This window comes from Penaeus chinensis, chromosome 6 (genome assembly GCF_019202785.1).
Source record: "Penaeus chinensis breed Huanghai No. 1 chromosome 6, ASM1920278v2, whole genome shotgun sequence".
In the NCBI taxonomy this organism is placed as follows: domain Eukaryota; kingdom Metazoa; phylum Arthropoda; class Malacostraca; order Decapoda; family Penaeidae; genus Penaeus; species Penaeus chinensis.
The window spans coordinates 2,335,885-2,350,884 of NC_061824.1; the positions used below are offsets into that span (position 1 = coordinate 2,335,885).

At 39.2% G+C, this 15,000-nt stretch overlaps 2 protein-coding genes across 2 annotated transcripts in view; one reads left to right on the forward strand and one right to left on the reverse strand.

Moving 5' to 3' along the window:
• The window catches only part of LOC125026579 (uncharacterized peptidase C1-like protein F26E4.3), a 9,349-nt gene extending 3,153 nt beyond the window's left edge, over nt 1-6,196 (forward strand). The window contains exons 3-7 of the mRNA XM_047615113.1: nt 71-205; nt 733-844; nt 1,071-1,176; nt 1,587-1,738; nt 4,000-6,196. Of these exons, the coding sequence (XP_047471069.1) occupies nt 71-205; nt 733-844; nt 1,071-1,176; nt 1,587-1,738; nt 4,000-4,230 (736 nt within the window). The 3' untranslated portion in view covers nt 4,231-6,196. The remainder of the gene's footprint in view (nt 1-70; nt 206-732; nt 845-1,070; nt 1,177-1,586; nt 1,739-3,999) is intronic.
• A 6,713-nt stretch (nt 6,197-12,909) lies between these two features.
• Nucleotides 12,910-14,013, reverse strand: LOC125026647. Its single transcript, XM_047615228.1, has one exon. It carries the CDS (start codon nt 14,011-14,013, stop codon nt 12,910-12,912), a length of 1,104 nt encoding a protein of 367 aa, XP_047471184.1.
• Between the last annotated feature and the right edge of the window lie 987 nt (nt 14,014-15,000).

The following is a 15,000-nucleotide window of genomic DNA, read 5'->3' on the forward strand; positions in this document are numbered from 1 at the left end:
CACTCCACATCCAATATTCATCCATTTATCCCCAATTCATCCTCCTTATCTTTATTCTCTTTCATCCCAGGCTTTCCATCGAATCCTTTGGCAACGAGACGGTTCGACTCTCCCCCCAACACCTCCTGAGTTGCAGCAGGAGGGGCCAGAGAGGCTGCGAGGGCGGGCACGTCGACAGGGCGTGGCAGTACTTACGCAAGGTTGGGTAAGTTGAGGGGGGCGAGGGGTAGGTGAGATGTTTGTGTGTGTGTGGGGTGGGGGGGTGTGGGGGGGGTGTATTTGTGTGTGGGTAGGTGTGTGTGTGTTTGTTTGAGTGCGTGTGTGTGTGTGTGTGTGTGTGTGTGTGTGTGTGTGTGTGTGTGTGTGTGTGTGTGTGTGTGTGTGGGTGTGGGTGGGGGGAAAGAGAGAGAGAGAGAGAGAGAGAGAGAGAGAGAGAGAGAGAGAGAAAGAATTATATAATATATAATCAGACCAAAAAAAAAGATAAGAAAAATAACGAAAAAAAGACAAAGAAACACAGAGATAAATCAGTAGAAACTACAACAGAACCCCAGCTATCCACCACAATCTCACACTGAGATAGAATAATACAAATGAAATCATATTAAAGGAATAAAACAAAAAACAAAACAAAAACACACAAAACAACAGAAAATAACAGAAAAACAAAAAATTAAAATTAAAAAACTCCACCTACTCACTCATGGTAATAACACACAACTTCTCTTCCAGTGTTGTAAACGAGGAATGTTATAGTTACGAAAGTGGCACTACCGGGAAGGTGCCAAGCTGCCGTATTCCTGTCAGGGCCAACCTCTTCAGCCTCAGATGCGCATCAAAGGAGGTTAGTTTGGTTAAGGATAAAAAAAAAAAAATAAATAAAAAAATAAAAAATAAATAAATAAATAAATTAAATTTAAAAAATTAAACATAATATTTTGGAAAACATGTATCGACCTTGACGAATCAACTCCTAGCGATCGTTTCGGTTTCATCTACTCCCGAGTAAAAATACTTATTTTTGTTTTCTTTTCTTTTGGCGCGTGTACAAGAACTTTCCCTTCTCGCAGGTCGTGTACCAGAGACGAGACTTGTACAAGACAGAACCGCCCTACCGCATCGCTGGCAAAGAGGAAGACATCCAGTGGGAGATCATGACCAACGGACCCGTGCAAGGTGGGCTGTGATTGGCTGGTTTGAACCCTTCCTTTTTGGCGGGAAGATCTGATTGGTTGGTTTGGTTCCTTTTATTCTGGCGGGAAGATCTGATTGGTTGGTTTGGTTCCTCTTATTCTAGAGGGAAGACCTGATTGGTTGGTTTGGTTCCTCTTATTCTAGCGGGAAGATCTAATTGGTTAGTTTGCTAACATTTTTATTCTTTGGCGGGAAGCTCTGATCTGTTACCTTTTTTTTTAAGGGGATAAAGGCCTCTGATTGGGTAGTTTATTGACTTATATATTTTCCATATAAAGATTTCTTCCAAATGTAATATAAATAAAACACAAACACATCAACGTATAAACAAACACATAGTTCCACATACTCATAAATATACGTACATAACCAGCGGTCTTCCTTTCCTACAGCCATCATGAGAGTGTACAGGGACCTGTTCATGTACGCCGGCGGTGTGTACAGGCACACAGGATCTCCACAGGAGGACCACGCCATGCACTCCGTCAGAATCGTCGGCTGGGGTCAAGACAGCTCCCTGGGAGGAAGGCCTTCGAAGTACTGGGTAAGGAGATGAGAATGTGTGCGTGTGTGTGTGTGGGTGGGGAGGGAGGTAGGTGTGGGGGGGTGGATAGGGGTGGCGGGGGAAGAGAGAGTGTGTGTGGAGTGTGGGGGGGGGGGTGGATGGGGGGGCGGGGGAAGAGAGAGTGTGTGTGGAGTGTGGGTGTTTGTGTGGATGGGTGTGGGGGGGGTGTATGTGTGGGTGGGGAGGGGGGTAAATGTGTGTGTGTGGGTGGGTGTGGGGGGGTTAGGGGGGAAGAGAGAGTGTGTGTGGAGTGTTGGTGTTTGTGTGGATGGGTGTGGGTGGGGGTGCGTATGTGTGTGGATGGGTGTGGGGGGGGGTAGGTGTGGGGGGGGGGAAGAGAGAGAGTGTGTGTGGAGTGTAGGTGTTTGTGTGGATGGGTGTGTGGGGCGGGGGTGCGTATGTGTGTGTATGTGTGTGTGTGTGTGTGTGTGGCAGGGTGTGAGTGTGTGTGTCGAGATTTGTGTTTTATTTTTTTCATTTATTTATTATCATATAATATAATCTTTTAATACCTTTATTAATTAGTAATTTTTTATTAATTCAAACGTCATTGGTCTTTCCCTACTTTCTACATGTTCTATATTTCGTTGCTGTTATTATTAATATATATATATTTTTTTTTTTTTCTGCCTCGTACGAGTTTTCTATTTCCTAAAAAGTATCTTTTTTTTTTTTTTTTTACTGTATTTATTCCTTACTATTAATATTAATATCGTTGTTATTATTATCATCGTTATTATCTTTATCTCATTATCTTCATTATTTTCTCTATTATTAAGCTGTGTCATTACCATGATCATCAATGTGGTTATCACTTATTGTTTTCATTATCATCATCATTATTACCAGTGTGTAACATCACTTTTTCGTCATTGATATCATAATTACTTTTCATAATCATTATCACCATTATCCTAACTCCCATCCTCACTTATCTCCAGCTTATCACTGTTACCTTTATTTCCTCTTATCGTCACTTTTCTCATTCTCATCCTCCTTCGCCTCCTTATCCTAACCATCCCTTTTATTATCCATACTCTCTATTCATCATCATCTTTACTTTCTTCCATCACCGTTATCTTCACTGTCCTTTCTCTCTCTCTCCTCACTCTCCTCTCTTTCTCTCCTCACTCTCCTCTCTCTCTCTCTCTCCTCACTCTCCTCTCTCTCTCTCTCTCCTCACTCTCCTCTCTTTCTCTCCTCACTCTCCTCTCTCTCTCTCTCTCCTCACTCTCCTCTCTTTCTCTCCTCACTCTCCTCTCTCTCTCTCTCTCCTCACTCTCCTCTCTTTCTCTCCTCACTCTCCTCTCTCTCTCTCTCTCCTCACTCTCCTCTCTCTCTCTCTCTCCTCACTCTCCTCTCTTCTCTCCTCACTCTCCTCTCTCTCTCTCTCTCCTCACTCTCTCTCTCTTCTCTCTCCTCACTCTCCTCTCTCTCTCCTCTCTCCCTCACTCTCCTCTCTTTCTCTCCTCACTCTCCTCTCTCTCTCTCTCTCCTCACTCTCCTCTCTTTCTCTCCTCACTCTCCTCTCTTTCTCTCCTCACTCTCCTCTCTCTCTCTCCTCATTCTCCTCTCTCTCTCTCTCTCCTCACTCTCCTCTCTTTCTCTCCTCATTCTCCTCTCTCTCTCTCCTCACTCTCCTCTCTTTCTCTCCTCACTCTCCTCCTCCTTCGCCCCGAGCCAATAATCATTATTTTCAACTCATTACTGCCTCTCTTCCCTCTTTATCACCATCATTTTCACTCTCCTCTTTCTCCTCACTCTCCTCCCCCCTCGCCACCATCCTATTTCCATCATTATCCTCACTCTCCTCACTCTCGCCCTCTCCCCCCCAACTGAGTGCCACTCTCCTTACTCTCCCCCTTTCCCCCCCCAACTGAGTGTCACTCTCCTCACTCTCCCCCTCCCCCCCCCCCCCCAACTGAGTGCCACTCTCCTCACTCTCCCCCTTTCCCCCCCCCCAACTGAGTGTCACTCTCCTCACTCTCCTCACTCTCCTCACTCTCCTCACTCTCCTCACTCCCCCTCTCCCCCTCCCTCGCCCCCATCTGAGTGTCACTCTCCTCATTCTCCTCACTCTCCCCACTCTCCTCACTCTCCTCACTCTCCTCACTCCCCCCACTCTCCTCACTCTCCTCACTCTCCTCACTCTCCTCACTCTCCTCACTCTCCTCACTCTCCCCACTCTCCCCACTCTCCTCACTCTCCTCACTCTCCTCACTCTCCTCACTCCCCCCCAGCTGGTGGCCAACTCGTGGGGCAAGCGGTGGGGCGAGCGAGGCTTCTTCCGCATCCAGCGAGGCACGAACGAGTCGGAGATCGAGTCGTTCGTCCTGACGGTCCGCGCACGACTCGCCGCCTACGACAGGAAGGCCAGGCGTCGGAGGCCCGGTCGCCACGCCCACCCGCACCACGCCCACCATCACCCGGACGCCCAGAATCAGTTGGATAGGAGTGGGTGGCTTATCTAAGAGGTTTTTTTTTTTTTTTTGAGAGGGGTGGCTTATCTAAGAGTTTTTTTTTTTTGGGGGGGGGAGAGAGATGGGGGGGTAGGGTAGGAGGGAAGGGGGTATTTCCTGAGTTCTTGTTTTTTTTTTTTTTTTTCATTTTTTTGAGGTGGATGACAGGTCGTGATGTAATTTTTATTATTATTATTATTATACTTAAGAAATTATATGAGATATCATAAACAAAAATCCTACTTGTGTTTCTCTTATATATTTGACAAAAAAAAAAAAAATATATATATATATATATATATACCAGAACCCTTACCTCCTTTTCTTTTTGTTAGACATTTTTTTTTTTTTTGTTTTGTTTTGGGCTGTACATAACTCTTTTAAATGAGTCAACAACACTTCGGTCTCGAATCTGTAGCCTCACTTCAGCGTTTAGTAAGTCAATTCACTTCAGTCTTACGTAAGTCAATTCACTTCAATCTTAGGTCATCTTACTTTAGTTTTACGTAAGTCAACTCGCTTTAAGTAAGTCAGCCTTTAGTCAGTCGTGAGTCGGTCTTGGCGCGTTCTGAACCAGTTTCAAAAATTCAGTCTCGAGTCAGTCAATATCTTTTAGATTGTTGTCCCAGATTCGGAACAATTTTTTTTTTTTTTTTTTCACGGTTTATTGGTATCGAATAATCCTTTTTTCCAATCGTTATTATGAGAAAATGATTTTATTTAGACTCAGTTGAATATTTTAAAATTGAAATGATGCTTCAGTCAAGGCCTTTGTCTCAATGTGCGAGAGTCCAGGCCAATGTTTGTGTAGATAGTTTCATATATACAAAACACTGCCAGTTGTGGAAGCTTTAATTTTAAATAATGCCTTTTTGTGGGCGGTGAGAGTGTTTTAGATAGATAAGTAGAATATATATGTATAAATATACATATATTTACAGTATGAACGTATATATATATATATATATATATATATATATATATATATACCACCCATACATTTAGAGACTGCCTACACTCTCAATTTCCTTTAGTGTTCAGAGAATAAGGTAGTTCAATCCTCTTGGAAAGCCAGGTCAAATATTGCCGTGACCTCTGACCTCTCTAACCTTTGGATATTTAGTTCTTTGTGAGCCTCTTTGCTTTATTGAAAAACGCTTGATGCAAAAGCAAATAGTTATTGTTTTTGTCATGTCCACCTGATCTTTTCTTATTCAGGAACTCTTATCCTTCTTTTGCTGTTGTTAAAATGCTTCTCTCCAAATGACATGTTAATTTCTAATGAAAACTTGTCAAGATATCAACTTAAAAGCATTGAATGCGTGTAAATGACTGAGAGTGCCTTGCCTGTGCCTATACCATGTTTGAAATGAAATACACTAGCATATTTTATATCAAACTGATCATTTCTACAATCAACTGAACTTAATTCGTATTCTAAATATAAAAGAACTTTATTGCAATACATGTTATATTTCTAATGATATGGATACTTGAATGGGTGTTCCATTAATGACTAAAGTTAACAAAGCTGTATTTTGATTAAACTCATGGAAACTCTGATAGAGTGCGTAGGTGCGTTAGTTTGTACTATTTAGAAATCCACTTTGATACGAGTGAAAATAAGGGAAATAGTTTATGATAAGAGATTATTTAATTGCCTCAATGACTGCTTTGCAACATCGTGCAATCTGATATCGGTTATTATTTTTTTTTTTTTTTTTTTACCAATCTATCTTCATATCCTTTTTTTTTTTAATTCTCTTTCTTCGTCTTATCATCATATTTTTTATTGTTTTTTTTATCTATCTTTACCTTATCTTTCTTCTTCTGTTTCCTTCTCCCCATTATTTGTGGATTGTTTTTCATCATTTTTATGGTTATGTTCATCAACAGATGTTTCTATTCCGCACAAGGAACTCGGTCTGTAATAATGAGTTAGAATAAATCTTAAATACATTTGAATGTAGTAATTCTATGATTTGTTTTCTTTATCCCTTTTACGTGAGAACTAAAAGAGGTAGATAGATGTACATAAATGCAAGTACACACACATACATACATACATACATACATTCGTATATATATGTATACATATATATATATATATATATATATATATATATATATATATATATATATTATACATATATATAAATATATATATATATATATATATATATATATTATATACATATATATAAATATATATATGTACATATATATATAAATATACATATATGTACATATATATAAATATACATATATGTACATATATATATGTATACACATATATATATATATATATATATATGTGTGTGTGTGTGTGTATATGTATACATATATATACATATATATATATATATATATATATATATATGTACATGTGTGTATATATATATATATATATATATATATGTGTGTGTGTGTGTGTGTGTGTGTGTGTGTGTGTGTGTGTGTGTGTATGTATATATATATATATATATATATATATATATATATAGGTATATATGTATTTATATATACATATACATATACATATACACACACACACACACACACACACATACACACACACACACACACATACACACACACACACACACACACACATACACATACACACACACACACACACACACACACACACACACACACACACACACACAAAAGAAAGAGAGAGAGAGAGAGGGAGAAGAAAAAGAGAGAGAGAGAGAGGGAGGGGGAGAGAGAGAGAGAGAGAGAGAGAGAGAGAGAGAGAGAGAGAGAGAGAGAGAGAGAGAGAGAGAGAGAGAGAGAGAGAGAGAGATTTTGATTTCATTAATTTATTTCGCTCAGTGAGCGACAATCCTTTACAACACAAGTTAAACGTTGGCTTCAGAGTATTCATGACACGCAGGTCACGCTATGAGTCAAATGCAGAAGGAAAGATCAAATGAATACTTAAATGATAAACAACGGAAGCTCGGATGAAGTATTAACAGCCACCAAAATATGGGTATTGCGAAAGTATTACATCTAGATTGTCTTCTGCTAATAAGGACTTGCAGACGTCTAAGACAGAGTCTCTCTTTGATATGAGATCAGCAACTTTTGGGCACTCGAGGCAGTAATGCTGTAGGTGGTTCGCATTGTAGCGTCACACAACTTGCACGATGAGTACTGGGGCACGTCCTCTGACTCGCCTTCCTCCCACACTAGTCTGGAGCCTAACCGGAGCCGGGCAGCCAGAGAGAGAGAGAGAGAGAGAGAGAGAGAGAGAGAGAGAGAGAGAGAGAGAGAGAGAGAGAGAGAGAGAGAGAGAGAGAGAGAAAGGAAGAAAGAGCGAGAGAAAGAGAGAAAGAGAGAGAGAGAGAGTGAAAGAGAAAGATAAAGAGAGAGAGAGAGAGAGAATTCCGTACAGGAAAATATGTATCCGCAAATGTGTTGCTTTAGAAACCCCTGAAATAATCCACTTCGTTTTCTATCGTCCTTACTATTTCAAACCAAAGAAAATTGAAAGGGAAGATTTTTTTATGGTAAACAAAAAAAATATCAGAAAATAAAGAATAGTAATGATAAACTTATACAATTAAGAATTTCCCTCTTATCTTTAATACCCGTTATGATAATCTTGACATTCCTTTGGGTTTAAACTGACCTCGAAGATATTAAAGTTACTAATTTACTTCATATGCTTTTATCTTTTCATATATATATTCGTTCATCTACTATTCTTTCTTTGTCTCCTCCTTCTCTTTCTCCGTCTCCTTCTTCTTCTTCTCCTTCTCCTTCTCCTCCTCATTTTCCTTCGTCTCTTTCTCCTTCTCTTTCTCCTCCTCCTTTTCCTTCTCCTTCTCCTCCTCCTTCTCCTTCTCCTGCTCTTCTCTCTCACTTCCCCTTCCTTTTTTTCTCTTTCTCTTTCTCCTTCTCTCTCACTTATCCTTCATTTTTGTTTCTTTCTCTTTCTCCTTCTCTTTCACTTCCCCTTCCTTTTTTTTCTCTCTCATTCTTTCGTTTAACCCTGACTGAACTTTAACCCTGACTGAATTTTAACCCTGACTGAACTCTAACCCTGACTGAACTGTTTATGTGACTGACTTGGGAATGGCAGGCTATTGGGTGACTTTCAGGAAACAACGTAAGTACCAAGGTCGTCCACAGGAGGCAATTTACCCGTAATATTAACACCAATTTCTACAACCAGCTGATTCTCTTTCGCGGTCTTTAATTCCTCGTTTTTTGCCCTATCGTTCATTCATTAACTCGTGTCTTAAATATAGGGTAATTAGGATGTCATTGCTTCTGGCCGATGACGTCTTTCTCTCTATCTATCTATCTATCTATCTATTTATCTATCTATCTATCTATCTATCTTTCTCTCTCTCTCTCTCTCTCTCTCTCTCTCTCTCTCTCTCTCTCTCTCTCTCTCTCTCTCTCTCTCTCTCTCTCTCCATCTATCTATCTATCCCTCTCTCTCCCCTATCTCTCTCTCTCTCTCTCCTATTCCACTCTCTCTCTCTCTATCTATCTATCTATCTATCTCACTCCTATTCCTCTCTCTCTCTCTATCTATCTCTATCTCTCTCCCTCTATCTATCATCTACCTATCTATGTATCTATCTATTTATCTATCTATCCACCAAGTTACTGTAGACACGCGTGGCTGTCTAGGGATCCCCGGACAGAGAATACTAGTGTGACCGTTGCTTCCCTTATCATTCTCTAGTCCCCCCAGCCTACCATTCTCAGTGTGACGACATATATTTCATCACCCGAAACTGCATAGAACTCACAAGTAACGAGACCTTACTTACTTACTTACTTACTTACTTACCTTTCCCTACATTACGCTGGGAGAGGAGGGTACCCATCAGCTGATTGCCCCTCGAGAAGCCGTGCTCGAAATGACGATCAACGACAAGAAAGATGAATGAAAGTTGTAAAAGCGATGCTGGACGGGAAGTTATGAATGAATACGATGGAAAAGGAAGGGGTGAATGGTAGTACTCGTGGGAGGGGGGGGGGGTTGTGAATGGGGAATTTGGAAGAGAAATAAAAGCGCGAATGAAAATGCTTGGATAAGAGTGAATGAGATTGATGGAATGAAGTTTTAAATGGAATGCTGGCAATAATCTATGAATGAGAATAGAAAATAAACAATAATGAGGACGCTGAAAAGGAAGGTATAATAAAAAAAAAAAGGATTATAAATGAAAATAAACAAGATATGTAATACCAAAATTTTGCAATCCCACAGAATCTAAAAGTGAAAATAAAAGTATCAAAAATAATACTAAGATCTGAAATTTAAAAAACAGAAAAATACATATGATTTCTTCACCAATTACCACAAAAAGTACCCATGACAAACGAACTGAAAATATTATCATATATTATCTACCAATGCGAGATTAACGTGTTCGTTTAGAGTGCATGTCCGTTGATATGAGAAGATGTACCAGTGATATGAGTTTGCAGACTCTGAACGTAACTTCCTAACCACATGGTAACAAAAATATATGATTGAATAAAGTAAATAAGTAACAATATTTATTAAAGGGACAGATCTTGATAGCAACAGCAAATTTTAACCTGAATGCGGGTGGTAATATACACACAATAAATAAAAAATGTGTTTGTTTTTCCCTAAGTTGTGGAAGGAATTATATTGCCCTAATAAAAAATATTGAAAATTCGGTCAATTATGTATTTGAATTGATAAATGAAGAAAGTATTTACGTGCAGAGAGAGGCAGAGAGAGAGAGAGAGAGAGAGAGAGAGAGAGAGAGAGAGAGAGAGAGAGAGAGAGAGAGAGAGAGAGAGAGAGAGAGAGAGCCTGAGATAGAGGGGAAGAGAGAGAGTCTGAGATAGAGGGAAAGATAGAGAGAAAGATAAAGAGATTGAGGCAGAAAGAGAGAGACAGAGACAGAATAAAAGAGAGAGACAGATAGAGAGAGAAAGAGAGAGAGAGACAGAAATATAAAAAGAGGCAGAGACAGAAAGAAAGACTAAGATACAGGTACAGAGAGGAAGAGAGAGAGACAGAAAGAGTGAGAGACAGAGACAGAGAGAGAGAGAGAGACAGAAACAGAAAGAGAAACGGATATAGAGATAAGAGACGATGAGAGACAGAGTGAAAAAGAGAGACAGAGACATACAGAAAGAGAGAAAGACAGAGAAAAAAGAGAGAGTGTGAGACAGAGAGAGAGAAAAAAAGAGAGAGACAGAGGCAGAGACGGAGAGAAAGACAGAAAGACAGAGGCAGAGACAGAGACATACAGAGAGAGACAGAGAGAAAAGGGGAGAGACAGAGGCAGACACGGAGTGAAAGACAGAAAGACAGAGGCAGAGACAGAGACACAGAGAGATACAGAGGTAAAGAGAGAGAGAGTGAGACAGACAGAGAGAGAGGGGGGGGGAGGGAGAGAGAGAGAGAGAGAGAGAGAGAGAGAGAGAGAGAGAGAGAGAGAGAGAGAGAGAGAGAGAGAGAGACAGAGACAGAGAGAAAGACAGAAAGAAAAATACAAAGAGAGAGAGAGAGACAGAGACAGAAAGAAAGAGAGACAGAGAGAAAAAATGACAATCGAAATCTAAGTGGATTCATAAGGAGGTTAAGAGTAAATGTTATGTGCAGTAGATTTGTTTAAGATGAACCATATCTATAAGATTAAAGAAAGGAAGATGTGTGTGTGTGTGTGTGTGTGTGTGTGTGTGTGTGTGTGAGACAGAGACATACAGAAAGACAGAAAGACAGAGAAAAAAGAGAGAGTGTGAGACAGAGAGTGAGAAAAAAAAGAGAGAGACAGAGGCAGAGACGGAAAGACAGAAAGACAGAGACAGAGACATACAGAGAGAGAGACAGAGAGAAAAGGAGAGCGTGTGCGCGTGTGTGTGTGTGTGTGTGTGTGTGTGTGTGTGTGTGTGTGTGTGTGTCCTTTATAAATACATACTGTTTCTTGGTTAGTAACTTTACTAATTACATACTAAATAACTTAGTGCTTTTATTATCTTATATTCATAACTACCATTTCTCAAAATGTTTCAGTCAAATAAAGGGATCATTTCAATATGTAAGGAAGATGTTAAATATAAATGTTTTTTAATATTTGATTTACTGTACATTACGTAATTATTTCATGGTCATGGGAAGCTGTAAAAATAATTAAATAAAAGATGAAAATCAATTAATATTTTGTTTATTCAGTGTAACATTTAAAGCAAAACACATATACTTGTTTAACTACAGTATTTGATGGTGTATTTGATCACCAATTACTGGAAACTTGACTGAAAATAAATCACCTGGATACAACAAAAATAAAAACAAGTACAAATATAGAAATTTAACGGGATTGTTTTTCACGAAGAAAAAAATCAAATGGTGTTTCAATACAGAAGAGTAATAATAACAATGTTTGGGAAATATAATCGAAAACGAAAAGAAAAAAAGTATATTTGTCAAGAATGAAGGCGCTTGGCAGTTGTCAACTAGGATTTTATTCAAGTGGTGTTACCCGAGTTAGAGTGCCTTGGGATTAAGTGTCATGGATATTCCTTCAATCACTTGCTCATAAAATACACACACACAAAAAAAAAAAAAAAAAAAAAAAAAATATATATATATATATATATATATATATATATATATATATATATATATATATATATATTATACATAATATATACATACATATATATATCATGCATAATATATACATACATATATATATATTATACATAATATATACATACATATACTTATTATACATATTATATAAATACATATATATTATACATAATATATACATACACATATATATATATATATATATATATATATATATATATATATATATATATACATGCAGTCCAACAATATAATTCTTGTCTGTAGTTCTTGACTGTATTAGGCTGGGTGAGTGCTCGCCTACTTATACAGCTGGCAACTGAAATCATACAGACAGTGACACTAAAAGCATTATAATTCGTCACATTAGAAAAAAAAAAGCCACGGAAACAGAATTCCTAAAACGAGTTTTTAAAAGGTTTCAAAAAAAGAAGAAAATTCCGGAGGCTCTGAGGAACGCAAGATTTGCATTTGAACTTAAACGTATTTATGTGTATGTATATGTAAATGGATTAATATAAACATACATACAGATATACACACATTCATATGCATATGCAGAGAGATATTGTGCATACTGCTTGTACGTACACGTGCGGCTGTCGTTTGTTCCTCAGCCTATCAGCTGGCCTGTCTGCAGCCTCTCAACCTCCTTTTGCATTCCCTCCAGGTTTTCGAGTTCCTGCGTTTTTAGTTTCTCCAAATTGTCCTGCTTCGCCAGAATCGCCTCAATCTCTGACTGCAGCAGGTTTTTCTCATTAACCACTTCCTGGTACTTCTTTTTCTTCAGCAGCTCCATCTTCTGCTCGAAGTAGGCGTCCTTGGCCAAGGTCTTGTTTCTGATTTCGTGCTTTAACACCATATGCTGACACACAGGGCATCGCTGACTTCCCTCGTTCGAATGCAAGGTTTGCGTCTTGCCCTCGGATCTCACAATATTAATGACACCCATAATCAGTCCATGGATCCATACTTGTATTCTTTTGAGAGTGTCAATCACAAAGTTAGTGGAAGATTCTTCCATAGCTTCCACCAGCACGAAAGACTCTTCTGCACCTTGTTCCTCAGCACAGTTATCCGTGTCAGAATGATCCTTTGCTGTCTGATGGTCGTCTGAGCACACTTGTACACACACTCTCTGGCACAGATTGCAAAAGTGGCAATGTCGGCCGTCGTCCTAACACAATCTCTTCGCTGCTTGTATCAAGTTCCTCTGTCTTATCCCAGTCTACCTTTGCTGCCATTGCTTCAAGATCGTTCATCTTTGCTTGATGACTTTGCAATTGGTCCGAAGTCAGAGCCGAACTCTCCCCGAGCGACATTACACGCAGCTGCACCTCCCCAAGTTTGGCTTGCGCGAGGAGAAGTCGTGCTGTGATCTTCAGCTCCTGAGGCTGCCTCTGATTCAGTTCGTTGATAAATCGGCTGTGGTTATATGCCATGGCTTCCCAAGTCAGAGCATGCAATGCACCCATGGCCTGCGCCGGACACTTATAAAGAGGCATGTTCTCGAAATGAAAAGCGTTCTTATAGTCAATTCCAGCAGCTTCTATAATCTGGACTGCCGCAGGATCTTCTGTGCCGGAAAATGTAAGTAAAACATCGGTGATTGGTTTGATGTCAAATCCCAGAAGACTGTTAATCTTTGAGAGAACTGCTTGATTGTGCTCGTCCAGCCGTCGATTGGATGCCTTCCACACCAGTCCCACGCAGTTGAGGTGCTTAATCCAGGCCTCGTTGGTCAGGTAGAACCTGAGCTGGTCCTTCTGGTCCCCCTCGGTGTCTCCCAGGCCCGGCGTGTCGATCACCATGTAGTTGAAGGGCTGAGGCATCCCCTCCTGGCGGTAAATGGTGAAGGCCGTCGTGTACTCGGTCTGGCTCTGCGTCGAGTCCTTCGCTTGGTCCATCTGGTCCTTGAACTGGAGGCGGAGCTCGTCCTCCAACCCAACACCGAACACCATGTTGAGGAACGTGTTGAGGAACGTTGTCTTCCCGACCCCGGTCTCTCCGAGGAGCAGCACCGTCTTCGTCTCGAGGTCGTTCTCGGGGCCGACCGTCACCACGCGGACCTTGTTCTCCAAGTCTTCGTGCTTCACGTTAACTTTTAACTCATAGATGGTGAAATTCTCCTCCTTCTGCACTGCGGACCCGTTGTCCTTGACCCATTCCTTCAGCTGCGAATTCATTGCTCTGAGATGGATCTGCAAGGACATTCAAGGATAGACATTGCGTGAAAATGAAATTATACGTCGTCAGAAAAGAGATTTATGGCAATTAGATATTGCAAATACAAACATGGAAAAGGTTTTCTGCTTGTTTCTCCTTCTGTACCACCGATAGTAAAAGTATATTATATATACATATATATACAAATATATATATATATATATATATATATATATATATAATATAACATAATATATAACATATATGCGTGTGAATGTACATATATATTATATACACACATGTTTATATATATTATATACACACATGTTTATATATATTATATACACACATGTTTATATATATTATATACACACATGTTTATATATATTATATACACACATGTTTATATATATTATATACACACATGTTTATATATATTATATACACACATGTTTATATATATATTATATACACACATGTTTATATATATTATATACACACATGTTTATATATATATGTATATATATACATGCATGCATACGTACACACACATACATTTATGCATATATATACATGCATGCATACGTACACACACATACATTTATGTATATATATGTATATATACGCAATATATATACATACATATAAATACATATATATATATATATAGATAGATAGATAGATACACATATATCTACATGTTTATTTATACATGCACACACACACACACACACACACACACACACACACACACACACACACATACACACACACACACACACACACACATATATATGTAGCGTCAGGTGTGAACCAAGCGGACGACTGCGGTGACACCAATTAGAGTTCCTTATTAATTAAAGTAGATAGGTCTTCCCTGTGGCTTACACACCTCAGCTGCCACCACCCACTTATTTGCGTACAGGAACACGTATCTATAAGTGTGTATGTGAAATACGAATACAAGAGTATGTACAGAAAGATAGAACGTGTGTGTGTGTGTGTGT

What these genes read in the sequence shown, in the direction of transcription:
- LOC125026647 (XM_047615228.1), bottom strand. Translation starts at nt 14,013, where the DNA reads ATGAATTCGCAGCTGAAGGAATGGGTCAAGGACAACGGGTCCGCAGTG.